The sequence below is a fragment of the Anoplopoma fimbria genome, chromosome 15, assembly GCF_027596085.1.
Source record: "Anoplopoma fimbria isolate UVic2021 breed Golden Eagle Sablefish chromosome 15, Afim_UVic_2022, whole genome shotgun sequence".
In the NCBI taxonomy this organism is placed as follows: domain Eukaryota; kingdom Metazoa; phylum Chordata; class Actinopteri; order Perciformes; family Anoplopomatidae; genus Anoplopoma; species Anoplopoma fimbria.
In genome coordinates, this window is record NC_072463.1 from 6,768,818 (window position 1) to 6,790,439 (window position 21,622).

Here is a 21,622-nt window from a genome sequence, read left to right on the forward strand (position 1 = left end):
AATATCACAATAAAGATTTAATATTGATTTGATTCTAGTGCTTGTGTTTTTTGTATATAAATAACACATTCAAAATCGATTCATTTATTTATAATGAGTGAATCGTGTGTCATCATATGCTGCTTGGGAAATAGAGGAACATTATCAGTTCATTAATTAATACAACTTTGCACTGTTACAGGAAGGACAGACAGTTACTAGCACATTCATCACATCAAGGTCTTGTGTTAAGAATGTCACTTCAACTTACATTACAAAGATGGGGTGCGCCTAGCAAGGTTGCCATTATGAAAGAAACCCCCCTTTGAGGTGCAGCAATACATCTAGTTTTGATAATAGTGGTGTGTGGACCAGGCTCCATATCAGAATATTATCAAATTGAATTAAACTGCTACATATTTAGTATCAGTGCGTCTTGACAGGTGTATTATATGTATTGGTAGATTCGTTTTAACGTTTTTTTGATGTTCGGGGTCTATTTTTCCGTGCTTTCTGCCTCATGGCAACCCGTTTTAAAGCCACAACCCCAAAGTGCGCCAGCGGAGCAGAACCTGGCAACACGACCGCACTGTGCGCCTACTGCCTCTGGATGGACGTCGCTCCAGCGGTGTCAGGTACAGTGCGTTCACCTGCATAATGTCTGTCCATATAACCTCTTTGATGAAAGACCTTATTGATTTTTTTTTTTTTTTTTTTTTACCCCTCTTGCAGCTCATTGGTCTCATCAGCAGTGTGGCTCATTCAGACTGCTGCATGCGGTCAGATTGGCTTCTAGACGCATTTAAATGAGAATTGTAATTGATGACATATGTGATGTGGTGATGGAGCATTCATAGAGGAGACGATGGGGCTTTAACGATGGGACTTTTATTGGATGCTGTGAATCTTCATTCTTCAAAGCAAGAGGCAAAATGTTTTTTAAAGCGTTTATTGAAATGTCACTATTTGTATTCTAAGTATCTGCATTAGAATAGGTTTTTTTTTGTTTTTTTTAAATGTAGAAATAAGAATATAGTGAGTTCACATCATTGCCTGGCTGTTCTGGTGTTTGACGTAAAATAGGATAAACGGACAGTCTCAGTACCCATGGAGACTGCGAGTGCCCTGATCTCCAATGCAGTGTTGCTGTTGCATAGAGACTGAGAAAAAAAACTGTGGATTTCAAGGTTGATGCACTGAATGACAACGCTGCTATTTTAAGCATAAACCACCTCTCTATCTCTCTCTTGGATGTATCATAGTATGTTGAATAGGAGTGGTTTTAATTCGTCTTTTTCTTCTCATTTGAACAGGATTAACACGACTCTTCAGAGCCACATCAGGAAGACATGGGGTGGGCCACTGACATCAAAGAAGCCCTGTTTCATGGCAAACTCTGAAGTGCAGAGCTGTTTGATTTAAATTAGTGTAGAGCTGGACAACATCTGGCTGTATGATGCATTCTACTTCCCCATAGATTTTATTATAAGCACCAGGAGCATAGCAGCCATCACCATTCAATGCATCTTCTAAATGGAAATATGGACACCGTCAATGGAGGAATTTTAACTCAACATGTCCAGGAACTATGAGGTACGTTGTATTTATTTATCAGAAACTATTCTCCCAGGTAACAAAGCCAGATATTATGACATATTATGCAATCTACTTACAAGTGGGCCAGTCAGTATAAACTCTTTCTGTGCAAACACATTATTCATATTTACATGACTTCATTTTAGATTGTAGAGGACATCCAAAAGTTGCCAATAATACTAATAGTCAGACTAATATTTGTGAAATGTGTAACATGTAATGCACAAGACATGAATGATATATTTTATGGAATTGTTCAGCTAAAAGCATCAGTCTTGGGTTTGACTATTGTACTCAATATAAACATAATGTAGGTTCAATAAAGAGGTGAAACAATAGGAAAGATAATATACAATACTGTCAGACATTGGAATTAGATAACAAGAAATAACATGGCAAAGCTTTTAATGGGAAATTTAGCTTGTTCTGCTTCACAATAGACACATTTTAGGCCATTTTGTTTTCAGACAGTGTTTGTCCAGTGCCATTAGTTTGGACAAGGTTTGAAATTAATGTACTCAGTCTTAGAAATAATTAAATGAACAGAGAGCACAGTATTTCAATAGACATTCAAATGCATTTTAATAACAAAAAACATCTGTCTTTAAATACAAATTTCATGGTATATATATATATATAATACTTTTAGTTTGGGCATCAGTACAAACAAAAGACAGACTGAAGTGATGATGTCATCTGGAGCCAAATCCTGGAGCTGCTCCACAGTGAATAATAGAACAACAGCTACAACACTTTGAGCAGCAGCCATGGTGATTTTACTGGTATAAGGGCACATTTAGTGATTCACTGAGACAAGCTCTGTCCACTCAGATGAAGATGGAGTATCTCAAACACAGAGAGCACAAGGCCTTGTTTCTGTCACATCAGATGCCTGTGAACTAGCTCAGTAAGGTGACGCCCACTAGGATCTAAATAGGTATTTCCTATACATATAAATTATTGTTGCATGCAACTTTTCACCTTTTAGGCAGCTTCATTTTAATGTCAAATCCATTCTTGTGTTGGTAACCAAAAAATCTTACAACAAGGTACATTTAGTGGCTGTTCTGGGCCTTTCTGTTGTATCTTAATTTGCCCAGCTGATGATGAAATTTCCCATTTTTATGAGCATATTTAGGACTTTTCATCCATGTTGACTTAAAAAATTGTGATTGAAAGTAAATTCATGAGCTTGGAGACAATAATTGAAAGAATAATCTCACCACAAGGTCCATTTAGTAGCTGGCCCTTTGATTGCATCTTCCTGAGCAGATGGACACACCACATGTCCAAAGAAGTGACACTATTTTTGTCAGAAACTGTTTTCAGAGTCAAGAAATAACTTTCAATCGCATCTATGTAATAGTTTTTTTTTTACTGTGCTCCTTCTTATAAAGCCTTTCCTCATGCTTGTTATTGGTAATGGAGTACAAGAGGGTGAGGGAGATTGGCAAGGGAAGGCCCCAAATAAAGACAGTTGACGCAGCAGGATGATTTATTGTTGAGGCGAGAGTGTATAAAGGTTTACAGGAAGGGGCAGTTACTGGTGATTGAAAAGCAAAAGTGCAAAGATCAGGGCAACTTTGATGGTCTGGCAGTGAATGAATGGAACTATGCCGATGCATGAACTGAGAGGCTGAAGAGGGAATGAGATGCAGGTGAGGAAGTTAGCAGGGGAGGCAGTGTGGGAACAGGTGTGTAGATGGGTGGGGCAGTCAGGTGATGGGGAAAGTAGAGAATTGTACCATTTATCACATGTATTGAACCTGAACTTAAAATAAGTTATATGTTTCCTCTTCCTCTGCTTTACCCACCAGCCTGGTCACTCAGTAGGGATGTTGGCCGCCGTGGAACATGGTCCCATCCTCTGCAGCGACTCCAACATCCTCTGCCTCTCGTGGAAAGGCAGGGTCCCCAAGAGTGAAAAGGACAAGCCGGTGTGCCGGAGGCGGTACTATGAGGAGGGCTGGCTCGCCACGGGGAACGGAAGAGGAGTTGTCGGGGTGACGTTTACATCGAGTCACTGCAGGAGGGACAGAAGCACGCCTCAGAGAATCAATTTTAATCTGCGAGGACACAACAGCGAGGTCTGGTCTTGACTACTAATATCAATGTCTTCACTGTCAATTTTTTTTGTAATATGTTTTTAATAATTTCAAAAGACTTTCTAACAAGCTTTTTTATATATAACAAAATCCTCTGTCCTTATAGTAACAGCAATGTTTCTGTCGTTGACAATAAGTCAATATGAGATAAAGCTTTAACAATCTAATAGGGAAACTTGATTGTTGCAGCAGCAAAGAGTGCTAGAATAAAACACAATGTTTGCATATAAATAATAATAAATGAAATAAAGGTAAATTAGAAATGAAGCCAACTATTACAACTCTTAAATGTATATAGAAAACTAGAAACATAATCAAAACCATGTAATAGTGTATATCTAAGTAGCACATGACCGGGCGGCTGTGGCGTAGTAGCAAGGTAGTTCTCCAATCAGAGGGTCGGTGGTTCGATACCCGGCTTCGGCAGTCGATGTGTCCTTGGGCAAGACGCTTAACCCCAAATTGCTCCCGAAGGCTTGCCATCGGTGTGGACTGGATGATGAATGTTAGTTAGAGTCTGATGGTGGCACCTTGCATGGTAGCCTGTCATCAGTGTGTGAATGCGTGAATGATATGTAATATACTACTGACTGTAAGTCGCTTTGGATAAAAGCGTCTGCTAAATGACTGTAATGTAATAAGAAGACAAAAAATATTAAAATGTAGTAATTTATAGACATATAGGCAGTGAAATTGCAAATAGTTTTTTTGTGTTCCGTTGTATGCAATATAAATTAGATGAGAAAAATAAGATATGTATAAAATGAAAAAAAGAAATTCTTAGCACATGTAGATGTAATAATTTATGTCTTGGCATACTGTAAGATGCATATTTTAATGCCTCTGTGCCGGCGACAGCCGTGGCCAGAGGCGTAATGTTTTTGGGTTGTCAGTCCCTCTGTCCGTTCTCCCAATCTGGTGAAAGTAATATCTCAGAAATGCTTAGAGGGAATCTTTTTCAAATTTGGCAAACACGTCCACCTGGACGCAAGTAGGATTTGATTATATTTTGGTGTTCAAAGGTCAAAGGTCAAGGTCACTGTGGCCTCACGTCTGTACACAGACACAAGAACACATTTCCCTCCTTGAGATGACATTCAGACTAAAATGCTTTTTTAGCACTGTGCTCACGCTCTATATGAATCATGAATGTTCCTCTGTGCAGAAATGGTAAATGGTAAATGGACTGTACTTGTATAGAGCTTTTCTAGTCTTCCGACCACTCAAAGCGCTTTTACACTACTAATCATTCACCCTTTCATACCCATTCATACACTGATGCATACCATGCAAGGTGCCATCAGGGTCTCTCTAATCATTCACACCCATTCATACACCGATGGCACAGCCTTCGGGAGCAACTCAGGGTTAAGTGTCTTGCCCAAGGACACATCGACATGGACTGCCGGAGCCGGGGATCGAACCGATCCCGATTGGAGAACGACCCTGCTCTCCACTGAGCCACAGCCGCCACCTGGGTTTGTGAAAAATAGTAACAGTGTTTTGGGGCTTTTTGCAGGTTGTCCTTGTGCGTTGGAATGAACCCTTTCAGAAGCTGGCCACATGTGATATGGAAGGAGGTATTTTTGTATGGATCCAGTATGAAGGAAGATGGTCTGTAGAGTTGGTGAATGACAGAGGAGCCCAGGTAGACACTTTTTACTTATATCCACATATAATGTATTATCCTGCTATAAATACTAACATATTATACTATAAGACAACTGCAATGCACTTGATGACAAAAACAACCTATTTGCGTCCTGTATACTTACACAAATAGCCTTAAGGGGAACATTTCTTCCATCTAGGTGAGTGACTTCACTTGGTCACATGATGGCACTCAAGCCCTCATAGCGTACCGGGATGGCTTTGTGTTAGTTGGCTCGGTCAGCGGACAAAGACACTGGTCCTCGGAGATTAACCTGGAGAGTCAAATCACCTGTGGCATCTGGACGCCTGATGATCAACAGGTACACATTGCCTGGTTGAAATTGTATGAATTACTTTTTTGTAGAATTTAACGTGTGTATCTGTCTTAAAACAGAAAAAAAGTTGTCTTTAATAAGAAAAATGACATGTGTGGTGATATTATTTCCTTTGAATGCCTCAAATACAAGATGAAACAACTTATATAATGGGCTTTCTTGCAGCACTCCTCGGACTAGAATTTGATGCTCCAGAGCATTTTTTCATCATGTCCATCTATTCAAGTTTAATGTACAATGCCCCCTCAGGTCTTGTTTGGTACAGCAGATGGTCAGGTGATAGTGATGGACTGTCACGGACGAATGCTCGCCCACGTACTGTTGCACGAGTCTGACGGGATCGTGAGCATGTCATGGAACTGTCCTGACTTTCTGGTTGAGGACAGCACAGAGAGCGACACAGACTCTGATGACAATATTCTGCCTTTAGGTACACACACATCCCCCCGGAAACCTCACTGCTTATATGACAGCTTGCTACCTTGGGTTAGCTTTTAAAAACTAATATACTTACTTTTCTTTGTTTATTTAAGTGCGCAGAGTAAAGCCTTTGTTGACAGTCACCTTCCTATCAGGAGATATCAGTTTAATGAACAACTATGACGACCTGTCTCCTGCCGTAATCCGTTCAGGGCTGAAAGGTATAAAAATCCATGTGTCCCAAGCATGCCCATCAATTGTGTTGATCATATGCCCCATAACACACAAGGTTTTCGTGCTCCTTCACTCCACAGATGTTGAGGCCCAGTGGTGCTCCCAGGGGGACCTCCTGGCTGTGGCCGGCATGGAGAGACACGGGCTTCCCGTCGACTCTGCCTGCTCCTCCATCATGAGGAATGCCCTCGTTAAATTCTATAATGTCCAAGGAGAGCACATCTACACTTTGGAAACACCGGCACAGGTTGGTTCTGTATATATAAGGAGGGATATAGTAGATGTGTAGGCAAGTCAAATAGATATTGCTTCAGGTAAATGCGCAACTGTAAGGTGCAGAATTTGTGCTGAATATAAGTATGTACAATATGTTTTTACACATTGTTATTTTGAGGGTCTGAAGTGCACAAGGAAAACGGCTGATTAGCAGATTAACCAGTATGAGAGATGTGTTCTTTTATTGTGAATTTTTTTTCAGAGACCCATCACCACCATCTGTTGGGGTCACAGAGACTCTCGCCTGTTCCTTGCATGTGGACCGGCCCTGTATGTGGTGCGTGTGGAGCACAGGGTGGCCAGCCTCCAACTTTTATGCCAGCAGGGGATTGCCAGCGCCCTGCGAGAGGAGAAAGACGTGGGGAAGCTGAACATGCCCTCGCTGCTCTGCTCTTATGTCACCACTGCTTTTATACCCACCATCAAGGTGCATTTATTCCTGATTACTCATTGCTGTGCAGTAACAGTTATAGACAGCTTTGTTGATAATCCAAAACTGCTGACTGAGACATGTTTACATTTGAGTGATCTAGAAATCCTACAGCTCTTTCCTCTCTTTGTTCTAGCCCCCAATCCCTGACCCCAACAACATCCGTGACTTTGTCAGCTATCCCACAGCTGGGAATGAGAGGCTCCACTGCACCATGAAGAGGGCCGAGGACAGCCCTGAGACAGGCGGACCCTGCTACACTCTATACCTAGAATATTTAGGAGGACTGGTGCCCATTCTCAAAGGAAGGCGCATCAGTAAATTACGGCCCGAGTTTGTCATTATGGATCCAAAAATGGACAGCAAAACAGGCGAGTCTTTTCATAGGGACTATTTATTTTTCAGTAGTTCCAGTGAAAGATGTTTACAGTAAATTCTTTGGATTATCCAGAGTAACAACAAAATAAACGCCATGACCTCAGAGGCATATATCTGAAATGAATTATGAACTTTTGAAATACTGATGAATTAAATAAAAGTACTTATGAGAAAACCAGTAGTCTAGAGACACTACTATTGGTAGCAGACATGCCCAGAGGTCAAAGGTCAACTCTTGTTCTCTCTGTCTGGTTCTTCTCTTTAAATGTGCTCCATTTTGAAATAACTGGCCATAATCATGCAAATTCACCTTGAGAAAGAACAAGTACAGACTCTGGTGATGAATGTTCTGCTCTGATATAACATGGTCTGAGGCTTGATACAGGAATAGCCTGCACACTGACCTGGTTGCTCCAGGGTCATATTTAGCCTGTGGTCCCACCAACTGTGGGCGTGCTTATTTACTTACTTTCTTATTCTTACGCTGGGGTAATTTCATGTTAGTATGTATGTAGACTCAGTTCAAACTCACCTTATCTGTTTTGTCTTTGTTATTTTCCAGAGGAAGTGTGTGTGAATCCCATGATCTCATACACTGACAGCTGTAACTGCTCTGACTCCAGTGACATTGAGTTGAGCGATGAGTGGGTCGGGAAGAAGTCACCAAAGTTATCCCGAGGAAACAGGTCATTAAAAGTCTACATGTCAGCCATGCTATTTCATCATGCTAGTAGGGTTCATGTCTGTTTCATCAGCTGCAACATAAACTGAACCATATATCAAAAGGAAAGGATGATTGAAAGCTGTACCTCTTTGTTTCAAAGGATGAACATGGAATTGAGAAAATCTCCCAAACTTTCACGCATCAATCATGAAGGCCAACGGTCGCCGCGGTTACCAACAAAGAAGCCTCCAGTTCGGTCTCCCAGTCTGACGCGTCGAGAGTTTTCTATGGATGGGATCACGGAGGTATGAATCTGCATCATTCTCTAAATACACGGTTGTACATGCAAGTAGTATTATCTAGTTTTTAACAAAAAAAGTATAATGTAGATGTCACAAAAGGCTTATAATAACCACTTTTCATTTCTTCTGCTTTAAAGCATAACTACCTTGCTCAAGTGACATCCAACATTTGGGGGACAAAATTCAAAATTGTTGGACTTGCTTCTTTTCTCCCTGCCAATCTTGGTGCAGGTAAATGTCACAAAAGAGACACACATACAAATAACGTTGACCACTCTGATGAGTTTAAAAGTCACCATGACTTTCTTTATGTTTCAGTCATCTATAAGACAAGTTTGCTTCATCTACAACCGAGACAGATGACAATCTACCTTCCAGAAGTGCGAAAGATTTCTCATGACTTCATGAGCTTGCCTGTGTTCAACCCCAATGTGTTCAGTGAGGATGAAGATGACTTACCAGGTGTGAATGAATATTAAGCACAATATAAGATATGAATAAATGTTGTGCTAAAAGTCACTTACACAGTTCTCTTTTGTGTTTTTATAAAGTGATGGGGCCCTCTGGAGTGGCAGGAGACAATCCTCCCTGTACAGTCAACATCCCCATTGCTCCCATCCACAGTCCGGCTCAGGCAATGTCTCCAACTCAGAGTATCGGCCTGGTTCAGTCTCTTCTGGCCAATCAGAACATTCAGCTTGATGTCCTGACCAACCCTACAGCCACTGCAGCAGCTGCAGCTGCAGCGGCAGCAGCTTCTGTCCCTGTTACGGATCATGGGCAGGATGCAGTTCCATCACCGTATCCAGTACCAACTAGATACTCAAACCCCGGTCAAGTGATCTTCAACGGGCTAGAGATGGGTCCTCTCCTTCCCGGTACTCTTCCTCCTCCACCTCCACCTCAACATCTCCCACCGCAGCCTCACCCGCAGCGGCCGCATTCACAGCAGCCTCGCCAACTGCCGCCCAAACAGTCACAACAGATGCAGACGCATCAGCAGAAAATGCATCATCATCAACAACAACAACAGCAGCAGCAGCAGCAGCAGCAACAACAACACCATCATCAGTCCCAATCACAGCAGCAACAGCAGCAGTTACAGCAGCAACAGCAGCAATTACAGCAGCAACAGCTGCAACAGCAACAGCTACAGCAGCAGCATCAACACTTACAGCAGCAGCAGCAACAGCTACAGCAACTGCAGACGCTACACCAACAGCAGCAGCAACAACATCAACAACACCAGGTTCAGCAACACCAACAACTCACACAAAATCCGACGCACCAACAGCTTCATCACCAACAGCAGATCCAACAGCAACAACAACAGATGCAGATGCAGCACGAGCAGATGCAGCAACAGCAACAGCAGATGCAGCAGCAGCAGCAGCAGATCCGCCAACAGATCCAGGAGATGAGGCAGCAGCAGCAGCAGCTCCAGCAGCAGCACCAGCAGATCCAGCAGCAGCATCAACAAATGCAGAGGCAGCACCAACAGATGCAGCAGCAACTGAAGATGCAGATGACGCTGCCCCCTCCTCCGTCTGGCTATCCAACCATTTCCTTACACCAGATTCATCTCCTGCCTCCCCCTCCTACAACCGAGCCTGGGTTCAGCAGAGGGGAGCACGCACACACTCTTAAGCCAAGTCTGCCGCGGACTTTACCCCCCTTCAGTGACATGGATGGATCCATAGAGATTCAGATGAGGAAGGTGAATCCTCCTCCTCCATACCCGGGCACTGTAGTGTCTGTAGCGACAGCTACAGCCGTCGCTACGCCTCAAACTCTTGTCACAAACTGTGACAGCCCAAGTGTCCTGTCGCCAGACCCCTGCCTGAAGAAGGACGAGTTTTTGCTACACCCTGTCACTTTACAGTACCCGACACCTCTGGGGTATGAAAGGATCACGACCTTTGACAGCAGTGGAAACGTGGAGGAGGTTTGCAGGCCACGCAGGCGCCTCGTTCGCAACCAAAATGCGTATGCCGTCCACGGCATCGGAGGCTCGGCCACGCTCAAAGTCACCTCCTCTGAGAACAAAAAAATTCAGCTTCCCTACAGCTCCGCAACATTGAGTCGTCTCTCTGTCCCTAGATACTCAATACCTAGTGGGGACCCTCCTCCTTACCCTGATCCAGCCAATCAAGTAACTGCTACACTCCCTCCTCCACAGAGAATCGATAGCAGTCTGATTCATGCCACTTTACGTCGTGACCGCAGGGACGTGGGACTTAAAGTACCACAGATGATGGAAAGCTCACGAACCCTCCCCACCAAGGCTAAAATGAACAGTGCACTGGCACTCACCTACCAGCAGAGGTTGCCCACAGCGTTGTACACATGCACACAGTGCAGCAGTAACAGCAGCAGCACCAGTGTCAGTGTTAGTGGTGGAGGGACTATGAGTAGTGGCATCGCGGGCGGCACGGTGGTGAGGCAGGACTTCCCACCAGGTAAAGGGGCACATCACAGTACCATTATCGTGCACTCCAAAAGTACCTCGCCCATGGCCTCTCAGTCATCCTACAGTCTGCTGAGTGCTATGGACAACAGCAGGGACAGAACGGTGTATGTCAACTCCGCCTTTACCGAAGACGAGACTTTGAATCAGCAGTGTCACCTTGAAAAGTCTGTACGTCAGCTGACTCTCGGCGACGTCAGTTTGACAGTCAAACGCCCTCCGCCTTACCAGTGGGACACGTCCACCACAGAGGAGTTCTGGCTCACTCCAGAACAAACAATGTTAGGTCCTCCACCGGGTCCTCATAAACCGCCTCCGCTCATCATCAGTCAAGCTCAGCACTTGGACATGACTCGGCTACCGTTTGTCCTCACGACTAAACCTCCAACCAGTCAGACCACGAGCACTCTCACTTTCCCGTCCGGTTACCAGATATCTCTCGCTCCTTTTCCTCCGGGTGTTGGTCACAGTGGTCCTTCTCTTCAGACCTTACAGAACCCTTCGCCAGGTGAAGTGGTTGGTTCAGTCTCTTTTGCTCAGCAGGAACCCAACCTGGTCTTGCCACCAGGCTATCCTCCAAGTCTTGCTAACCTGGCCTGCTGCCCTCTCCCTCCGATGTATCCAGGAGCCAGCTCATGTGCCGGACTTCAGCTGCACCCCGTCAACCTTCACCCCTGGAACCCTTACCCCTGTCCTCCTCCCATGCAAGACCCTCCAGCGCCTCCCCTCCCTACCAAAACTCACCAGATTTTAGAGAAGCCTATCCTCTCGCCACCTCCTCCTTCTGGGCCACCCCCACCACCTCCTCTCCCCCCGCCTCCTCCACCTACCGAGCTACCACCTTCCAAAAGTTCCACAGAGGATCTAGCAGAGTCTGCCAACAACTTCCTAGAGCCATCATCTCTAAACGACAGCCCAGTGCCACAGGAGTCAGAGCGCTTCAACAAGAAGAGCCGCAAAAGACTGGACAGCAGAGCCGAGGAAGCCAACATGACCACCGTCTCTGAGGGAAAATCTAGAAAGGAAGGGCGTGCGCTCTCCGACTTCAACACTCTCATTTCCAGCCCAAGGCTCGGCAGCAGGGAGAAGAAGAAGCCCAAGGGGCAGAGAGAGCAACTCAATAAAACCAAGAAGATGAACAGGACCACAAATGAGTTCCAGGACAGCTCGGAGAGCGAGCCGGAGCTGTTCATCAGCGGCGATGAGCTCATGAACCAGAACCAGAGCAGTAAGAAGAGCTGGAAGAACAAGCGCAGCATGCGCATGGCAAGCGAGCTGGAGGAGATCAAGTGCCGCAAGGCAAATGAAAGAGAGGACCGGAGTTTGGGAAGCCAGGGGTTCGTCTATGTTATGGCCAATAAACAACCATTGTGGAACGAAGCCACCCAGGTCTACCAGCTCGATTTTGGAGGACGAGTCACACAGGAGTCGGCAAAGAATTTTCAAATTGAGCTGGATGGTAGACAGGTAATGAGATAAGAAATCTTAAAGAAATGACCTCTGAAATCATGAATGAATTGCTCTTTTAATTGATTTACAGAAAAATGGCTGCAACTATTTTTATACTCACGTTTTAAGCAAAAAAAAAGCTTTTAAAATGGGATGGCCTGCTTTTTTTGTTTTTGATTTCTTTTTTGTGTGAATATTTTTAGGTTTTGGACTGTTTTAAAGCCATTTAATATCTCACCTTGGGGGTTTTTTTCTGACATTCTTTAAAAAAAAAAGAAAATCATTGGCAGTTTGATCACCAATAACCCTTCAGCCGTAAATAAATCAATAAAAAGCACTTATAGATCTGTTTGATAATAATTCATGCTTTCTGAAATGCCTTCCTGTTTTCTGTCTTCCTTAGGTGATGCAGTTTGGGCGAATTGATGGGAACGGCTACATCTTGGATTTCCAGTATCCTTTCTCAGCAGTGCAGGCATTTGCTGTTGCCTTAGCCAATGTAACTCAAAGGCTGAAATGAAAAGGTTTTGTGTTGCTGTAGACTAATTCAAAAGAAGCCACAATGGTCTAGCACCCCACATGTGTGGGGATAAAGCTGGGAAAGTGTCAATGTTGTGGTGGTTCTTTTTAATATACAAGGCGGCCTTGCACATGCAGACGATTTACAATCAGTCTGTTGAGGGCAATGTCAGTGTAGGTCAGTGGTGATGGGGACTACACCAGTTATTCCATCATTTCTAGTGCATATGTTGAATGTACTCAAGCTAATTTTATTTATTATTCAGATGCTATATAGTGAAGTAAAAAATATCAACCTTCCCTGGATATCAAAAGGTTATTATGGTTCATGTTGGAATGGATTTTAAAAGCAGTGTGGAGGTTTAGTACCGCATGTGGTGCCAAAGACATCGTCCCTCTCTCAAAATGATGGCTTATTTAATGTATTTCAAATTAATGAATATTTTATTTATGTTTGTGGTGTTTATAAAAAATATACACAGAAAATACCTTCAATCATAGTTACAATGGCTGTCACAAATGCAAATACATTTTCACCAAGCCATACCATATCTGCACTATTTTAAGTCAGTTTTAAGTAATTAAGTAAATAAAATATAAGGTTTTACTATAAATATCAAACTGATTGTTATTTTGTTATTTGTTTTCCCAATACCTTTATTTGTATCGTCATTCAAATCCCATTTTTTCAAGGCAATGCTTAGATTTTTAGTCTTTATTTTGTTCTGATAAATGTCCTCTACATTATGTTCAAATTGCTGAACATGCAATAGAAGAATATATTGATTCTGCAACTGCAACATGAAGAGTTCACCGCAGTTTATCATAGTTTGTATATTTTCTATTCATGATACTTCTATGAAGTGGTGCAATTAACATAATAAACCATATTATTTTGGCCACAATACTGCAAATCATATTTCAGTCAGATGTCGTTATGATCTGACAATGAATTCTTAATTTTTTATTGAGTCAATTTACACATTCCCTTTCATTTACAAAACCATAAAGCCAAAATGCATTTGGCTTAAAGTAAATTGGTGGGGAATACGGTAGAAAATGGTTTCATCCCCACTAACGAAAATGTGCAAAAGAGCTGAGATCCTCTCAGAGAATCCCAAACTTGGTTGGCTCTGTGTTGTTTTCATTGGGTGTTTATGATGCTGCTACGTCAGTAGTTTGCCTTGTTGGAAACCAGTGCTGCTTTAGATAGATAGAGCTTGTGTGCAATAACGCTACTTACATAGAACTGATGTTGTACTTGCAAAAGAAAATACAATGCTGCTTGCACTGTGTACTTAGTGAATGACTTCACATTATTATATGCTTAGACAATTGTGCTTATATGTTGCTGATTTCAGTAATTTTGTACTTCACCTTTGCTTTAACATGGTAACAAGAGTTTTTTTGATGTTCAACTTAGAAAAAAAAGAACGAGAACAATAAACTTGCAATGGTAATAAATACAATTTATTTACAAGTTGTCAGTAGGACTGAGATTAATGTAGGTTTGGTGCTAATGTATAAAGAAACAAACGTGGAAAGGACGTTGTGTTATTTGCTAAAACAAGGTTGTTGTGACATTTGTCATTTGCGAAAAGTAGGTTATTTTAAAGTATATGAAGAAAGTATTTTAAGAGAGGCTACAGAGAGTTTTCATTTAAGAGCTTTTCATTTAATTCAGCTGTAGAGACTTCAGCAACAGTGTGTGTCAGTTATCAGCAATACTGCCTAATGAATAGTTGGTTGCCTGATTTTTTTTCTCTTATTTTGTGAAGGAAACAAATATGATGTGACCATAGGTTTACATGGACCTATCGGCAGGCCAAAATGTAATAAAAATACATGGTTCCAAATCTGTTGTTATGTGTCATTTACAGTTTTGACTCTTTCACTCTCTGATGCAACGTTAGGGACAGCCCAGAACACAGGCTGTGTGTGTGTGTGTGTGTGTGTGTGTGTGTGTGTGTGTGTGTGTGTGTGTGTGTGTGTGTGTGTGTGTGTGTGTGCATGCATGCCTGCGTATGTATGCATGTATCTATGTAACTATGCATACATTCAAGGCCAAAACGCCAAGGGCCTTCAGTGTAAGAGTCAGAATAATGTATTATCATTTTAGTATTATTCATACTTTTTTGATCCAATGATATAATGTTCCTAACTTTAAGTTACACACCGTTTTTTTTTATATTTCATCAGTAAAAAAAACCAGTCCCAACACAATAAATAAACACAACAAAACAAACATACATACATTTATTCAAGCGATTAAAAACCCATAAATTAACATAGTGCATCCTAAAAGTAGTTGAGCGTGTATTTGGTGTTAATTAATGTGATTGATTTAAGGAACCGTTTATGGCATATAAACAAAAATGTTGAGTAATTAAAAAGAAGCCAGTATTGTTATAGCCCCCGGAAGTTGGCCACCGGGGCTTTTATTTTTGTTGTGTGCTTTGTCTCTCACTGGACGTTAAAGGTAACTTCATTGAGGAAATAGCCTCCGCTGCCTCAGCACTGAGCAGACAGGCAGCTCACTGTGTGCCGGTATGTCACCGTCTCAACCTCTGTCCTGAATTGGATACAAAATAACCCAGAAATGGACTCGCAAGCTGACCTTCAACAAATAGGTTGGTGACTTTTTAAATAAGTTTTCATTATTTCCTGGCTGTGTTTTGATTCATCTGAACTAATCCATAACTTTAACTTCCATATGAATGCGATTCATTTAAGCCCCTTAAATGAATCGCATCTCATTATCACTTATTACTATTTATACTTATTACACTTATTACTTACTATTTAATAACTTTTATTAATTTCCGTTTTTCTTTTCACAACAGACAACAGCACTGCAGCTGAAACGACAGATCCTCCCCCGAGGATGACCAGACAGCAGATCCTCACCTTAATATCTATGGCATCTGTCAACTTCAGTTCAATGGTCTGCTACTCAATATTAGGCCCTTTTTTCCCCAATGAGGTAAGCCAAAATAAGCCCACGTGATAGTGTACACAATACGTGTTGTTAATAAGTTTAGTGGTTTGAGTAACACTTTTTTATTAAAGGGTAATACAGTTTCAACTCCTGGCTTTATTGAAGCAAAACCATGTAGCTTTTGAAAGTATAAATAATAAATGATTTCTCTTTTGAATGAGAAGTTATTTCATAAGCAATAAAAACATCATTAGTTTATTCAACAAAGTTCATAATGCTACTTGGTCTGGTATGACCAATATGGTTGCTTATGTCAGCAAACTTTACATAGAGACTTCTGTGTTTTCAAACAGTACTGAGTCTTACACTGTTACACTATGTTTTAGCATCAAGTTTTATCAATTTTTCATGTTATTCTATATTTGAGGGGTCTTTTTAGGGACTTTAGTGAAAATGAGCCTTTAAAGTTCACTCTGATTCATCCAATCACAGTCCCTGACAAGTAAACAAATAAAACAGATTTAAGCATTACAGTGGCTACTGCTCTCAAAGTTTCATTGTTAAATTTGAATGGTTTCTAAATAATTTGCTTAGTTTTATAGATCAGTTTTATGGCATTATTCAGAACAAATTTGGGGTTGCCAGGTTGAGAAAATCTGAGAAAGAGGCTGTGAGCAAATGCAAATAAGATAAGTGATGTGAAACTTCAAACCGCAGAAGCAAGACTAAATCAAAGAAGCAACTCTGTCAAAAGTAAACACAATGCAGAACAGCAGGGCAGTGTGTCTTGAAAGAGCATCGGTAACACGTGAAGTATTCTTTACCCAAATAAAAGAGCATATGCTATTACATATTATACTGACAGAGTGTATACTTTAAATCCTGGTCATTTGCATAACATCTGCACAGAATCATAACAGAAATGTGAAGTGGAGAATGTCCGGTCTATTACTAGCTCATTAAAATATACGTTGATGGCTTTTCACAACAATGTTTTGAGATAGCTGCTATCAAATAGACTAATAAAATAAATGAAATACAGGACATAATGCTTGGGCTATTGTGGTGACTCAAGATAGAATACATAATACTTTTTATTTTTTTAGTAGGGCTTTCTGTGCTGGTAAAGGATGTGAAATAGCAGCTGTGAACCATAATAATAATAATAATTATTTGATAATACAAACAGATGCTTTTCTTAGACTGAAGAATAGCCTGGGTGGTGTGTGTCTTCTGAGTAGAATGATCATGTGCTAGACAGACATCCCTCCCTGAAGGCCAGTGAATGACTGGCTCAGTTATAGCCTCTGGTGTCAGGTAGGGTCAGCTGACATCACGACTAATAACTAAAAAGCGAAGGTTAGGGCACAGTGAAGTAATAAATATAATATGGTAATGATAAGGCATTAATGCTCTGAAAACAGCTCTGTGATAACAAAGTTTTTTGGTCATCTGCTATATCCATATGCTATCAATTGATACACGTCCTTATTTTTGTTACTTAGACGTTTTTCCTCGGACCAATAAATACCTAACATGTATATTTCCACACAGGCAGTAAAGAAGGGAGCCAGTCAAACTGTCATCGGTCTCATATTTGGCTGCTACGCTGTCTGCAATCTAATTGGCTCATTGATCATGGGAAAATATGTAGGTGCATATGGCTCATTTTCTTATCAGTATGTGAAGTATGGTCTGCTGCCCAGATTTTGAGTGATTCATTCTCTCTTTGTCGTCGTATCAGATTGTCCAGATTGGTGCAAAGTTCATGCTTGTGGCGGGGCTTTTCGTGTCGTCAGGCTGCACCATCCTGTTTGGGTAAGTGTTGGTCCAGTGTGCTTTGTCAATGATGGTGATGACCACATAAATGTATCACAACTCAACTCCTATAATTAAGTAAGAGCTTTTGAAAGCACCCAGGTAGCAAATTCTGACTTTATATCTGAGGTGTTTGGCTGCAGAACAATGAAGGAAATAGTCTTATTGTCAACAAATCAAATGAAAAGACAACAAAGAGCACCAGTTGTGTAGTAATCTGCAGATAAAAATAGTTCCAACAAACACACTATTTTCTCCCCTTTGAGTAATGTTTGCTGATATCTACAGTGCCCAGATGTTTTAGGAAATTTATTTAACTTTTTAAAAAAGGTGAAACAATATTTTTGTGACCCATTTCAGTAGGAATGAATGGAATTGGCACTGAGAGCAATAGACTAACGCAGACATTTTTGATCTTTATCATTGGGTTTGTTCATAGTAAGATAAATTTAGAATAAAACCTTACCTTTAAGAACATTGTAAAAGAGTATTTGTTTCATAAATGCAAGGTCACAAAATGACAGAGCCTGTCACGTGGAACATTAATGTATTGGCAAAGTGCATTTCTTTGTGAATGTATTGTTTTTCTCCACTTTATTTGAATGTGGATACATGCCGATTTGGATTTTAGTCAGTCTGCATTTGTTCCAATGTTTCTATTTTGATTCCTGTTTGACTTTAATTTGTTTCTTGCAGGTTACTCGACCGTGTTCCTGCGGGAACCCCTTTCATAACTCTGTGCTTTGTTGTGAGGTCCATAGACGCTTTTGGCTTTGCCGCTGCGATAACCTCCACTTTTGCCACGACAGCAAAGATTTTTCCAAACAATGTGGCAACTGTTTTGGTGAGTGTAGACGACTCTTGTGCGACTGGCATGTTGTTTAGGCATTAGAATCACGAGAAAAACAAAAAAGTATTATTGTTGGTGTTGTTTTGTAACCATTTTTTTCAGTGTCATGGGAAAAAAATACATATCTTCTGGCATGTGAATTAAAAGTCTCTAAGCTGACAAACTGTGCAGATTCTACTCGCATGTTTTAAAGTGCTGCTATTCTCTCTGTTTAGGGGAGTTTGGAGGTTTTCACAGGACTTGGTCTTATTCTGGGGCCACCGGTCGGAGGGTGGTTCTACCAGTCTTTTGGATATGAAGTCCCTTTTATGCTCCTTGGATGTTTCTTGCTGATTATGGTTCCTTTCAACATATACGTCTTGCCAAGCATTGGTTAAGTTTCAACATATTATTTGTTAATTTTCTGTCATTTCAATACATTTTTTATTTTGTTCTTGTGTTGTAACCGTGAGCTGTACTTTGTGCTTCCGTCCAAACAGAAGCTGACCCCTCGAAGGATTCGTTCCTTCCGCTCCTCACCAAAGTGAAAATCGTCCTGATGTGCTATGCCATATTCACTCTCAGTTCAGGTCTGGGCTTCTTGGATGCCACGTTGTCCCTGTTTGCCATGGAGAAGGTCATTTCCTTTCTTCTGATGAAGTCACTGTAGAAAGAAAGTTTATTGTGCTTCCTGTGAATCATTTTTCACTCTCTGTTGTTTCAGTTTAATCTCTCAGCTGGCTACGTGGGACTCATCCTCCTTGGTTTGTCGTTACCTTACTGCCTGGTATCACCGCTGATTGGGTACATAACTGATAAATATCCTGTGAGTATGAAGGCAAATGTGGATAATTCTTTCAAAATGTAAGTTTGTTATTTTGAACCTAATCTTTTGTGTGTGTTTTGTGTTTATCAGTCCACCAGGTGTTGGTTCATGGTGTCAGGAGGAACCGCCACAGCATTTGGTTTCTTTATGCTTGGCCCCGTTCCTTTCCTTCACATCCCGAGGTGAGCATGTGGTAAAAGTGGAAAGTAACAGAGACTCTCTCCTTTAAAAGAATAGCAGCACATTTCTTTTTTAAATACGCTTATTATTTTCTATTTATTATTATCTGTCAATTGAATATGGAGTTACAGTCAGCAGTCTGTTAGCTTAGCTTAGCATAAAGACTGGAAACAAGGGGAAACTACTAGCCTGGCTGTGAGGGAAGGTCACAAAACCTGCACCAGCAAATGAATATATACTTCATTCTGTTTTTTGTGCGAATGTGTTTATATATGCAGTCAGCTGTGGTTGGTGATCATCATGCTCGGTGTGATTGGGCTTTCTCTGGGCATGACTGCAATACCCACGTTCCCTGAGATCATCACATGTGCATAGTGAGTGGCTCGACATGTTGTGCAGTTATGCATTTATTTGTATTTATGTCTAAAATGCAAGGTAAAACAAGGTACTTTTATTCTTTGCAGTGAACAAGGTTATGAAGAAGGGCTAAGCACTCTAGGAATGGTGTCTGGACTGTTTGGGGCATTTTGGTCCTTGGGGTAAGTCCTACTCCTTTTTATTGACATCCAGAAGCCATTTGCTTTTCAGCAGCCTGAATATAGAAGAAAATAAATACATTCTCTCACTGATTCATACTTATTTTCTGCCCTTTGATTTTTTTTAAAGGATGTTTTATGGCCCAATAGTGGGTGGCCTTATCACGCAGCATCTGAGCTTTGAGTGGGCAGCTGCAATCCAAGGAGGCTTAGCGTTTTTGGGTGTAAGTATCAGTTCGTGCTGTGTTCATGTGCATGATGGGTCCATGTGAGAAAAGGATGCATGAAGCTTGAAAAAATTACCAGAACCGTCCCACTTTCTCAGTGTCTTCTTGTGATTTTAAAGATCCCAGTTAACACTTTATGACCATATCATCAAGAGTAAATGATAAGTCATGCATTCAAACAATGGTCACATTTTCGAAAGCCTGTAAAATGTCAACGTCAATGTAAAATGAGACTGTGAGAGTTGCCACTTTATTTGCGTGACATTTATGTAAGGACGGAGAAAAAACATTATTCCAAGCCCGGTTATCAAACACACCACAGAGATTTGATAGAGAAAGAAGCGTGAGATTTTCTTTTCATAGCAGTTACACACATTAAAACTAAATGCCAACTCTGTCCTCAGGCCTTCCTTCTTGCTGTGTATTACCTCACTCATCCTCAACAACAACAAAGGTAATCATTAACCTCAAATGAACATAATCAGATATATGGGTGAATGATATGTAATATACTACTGATTGTAAGTCGCTTTGGATAAAAGCGTCTGCTAAATGACTGTAATGAAATGTAATGTAATATGCCATATATTTAGATCAACTGTTTACTACGTGGAGGGCTATTTAGAAGTGCAGTTTTTATAAACGTACTGAGTGTAACAATCACTTTTATGTTTGAATTGAAGCGTTCAAAAAGACAGTGGAGCAACTGATGAAAGCACGCCTCTCCTGACTGACTGAAGCCCTCAGCAACATGTGGAAGGACGCCATGTCGAACTAAACCAGATCTTAACGTGTCAGCTGCTTTTGGTCAGCCTCCTTTTTTATGTTTTGTAAAAGTTGCAGAGATTGTAATGCTTTTGTAGGAGTCATAGAAATATATTTGTCAAATTATCGTTTTTATGAAATATTTACAAAATGTTTGGATCCTAAACAACAGCCTTAAAAAACAAAGCAGTACTTCATTTATAACTTTACATGAGAATTTAAATAGATGATTTCGTATTGTGAATGAGGATAAATGAAAGTAATATGAATGAATATAGTTAACCACTGGAATGTCCAAACTAAATGTGCCTTTTGTTCTCAAGCTCAGCTGTAATAATGATCTTAGTTTTCTGCATCACATGACCTGGATTTCATGTCGAAGTTAGCCAAGATCTGCTGACCACATTCATGGCAACATGAAGGAAATAAGAATGTTATGAGCTATGGATATATTATTTGGCTCATAATTAACCTCAGAATAATTCAACAGGGAGCATCGTGTCACATTCACTGCATGTTTGTGATTTTGTATGTGGTAACTTTCTCTTCTGACAGAACAATTTTACGATTTTTGCACTGATTTAAATTAAAAACTGTAAATATGTGAATGAAAAACAAACATCTGTGTTCATTCACTTTATCCATACCATGTCTGTGTATGCCATGCAAGTGGTATGATTTTTAAGTTATTCTGAA

At 41.0% G+C, this 21,622-nt stretch overlaps 2 protein-coding genes across 3 annotated transcripts; both read left to right on the forward strand.

Annotated features, from left to right (window-relative positions):
* Positions 1 to 3,410: 3,410 nt before the first annotated feature.
* tulp4b (TUB like protein 4b) lies at positions 3,411 to 14,654 on the forward strand. Of its 2 annotated transcripts, XM_054614391.1 has the most exons (16): positions 3,411 to 3,662; positions 5,200 to 5,328; positions 5,492 to 5,653; positions 5,918 to 6,098; positions 6,202 to 6,309; positions 6,403 to 6,569; positions 6,801 to 7,025; positions 7,165 to 7,399; positions 7,969 to 8,110; positions 8,231 to 8,375; positions 8,510 to 8,603; positions 8,691 to 8,834; positions 8,924 to 9,320; positions 9,993 to 10,753; positions 10,832 to 12,306; positions 12,692 to 14,654. In XM_054614391.1, the coding sequence occupies exons 1-16, from the start codon at positions 3,411 to 3,413 to the stop codon at positions 12,806 to 12,808; spliced, it is 4,734 nt and encodes a 1,577-aa protein (XP_054470366.1). In that variant the 3' UTR covers positions 12,809 to 14,654. The 2 variants fall into 2 exon arrangements, with proteins under 2 accessions (XP_054470366.1, XP_054470365.1); XM_054614390.1 differs by having other exon boundaries at positions 9,996 to 12,306.
* A 658-nt stretch (positions 14,655 to 15,312) lies between these two features.
* Positions 15,313 to 21,552, forward strand: slc18b1 (solute carrier family 18 member B1). The gene is made up of 14 exons (XM_054614405.1): positions 15,313 to 15,437; positions 15,651 to 15,790; positions 17,300 to 17,395; positions 17,490 to 17,563; positions 18,260 to 18,407; positions 18,629 to 18,785; positions 18,893 to 19,029; positions 19,117 to 19,218; positions 19,309 to 19,400; positions 19,677 to 19,772; positions 19,863 to 19,937; positions 20,065 to 20,158; positions 20,566 to 20,615; positions 20,845 to 21,552. Exons 1-14 carry the CDS (start codon positions 15,407 to 15,409, stop codon positions 20,897 to 20,899), a joined length of 1,347 nt encoding a protein of 448 aa, XP_054470380.1. The 5' UTR covers positions 15,313 to 15,406; the 3' UTR covers positions 20,900 to 21,552.
* The last annotated feature ends 70 nt before the right edge of the window (positions 21,553 to 21,622 follow it).

Bases quoted from the DNA above. Each gene is read 5' to 3' on its own strand.
- tulp4b (XM_054614390.1), top strand. From the start codon at position 3,411: ATGTTGGCCGCCGTGGAACATGGTCCCATCCTCTGCAGCGACTCCAAC. The intron at 6,570-6,800 runs GTTGGTTCTGTA...ATTTTTTTTCAG, and splicing joins CTTTGGAAACACCGGCACAG to AGACCCATCACCACCATCTG. The intron at 8,835-8,923 runs GTGTGAATGAAT...GTTTTTATAAAG, and splicing joins GGATGAAGATGACTTACCAG to TGATGGGGCCCTCTGGAGTG.
- slc18b1 (XM_054614405.1), top strand. From the start codon at position 15,407: ATGGACTCGCAAGCTGACCTTCAACAAATAG. The intron at 15,438-15,650 runs GTTGGTGACTTT...TTTTCACAACAG, and splicing joins AGCTGACCTTCAACAAATAG to ACAACAGCACTGCAGCTGAA. The intron at 17,564-18,259 runs GTAAGTGTTGGT...TGTTTCTTGCAG, and splicing joins GGCTGCACCATCCTGTTTGG to GTTACTCGACCGTGTTCCTG.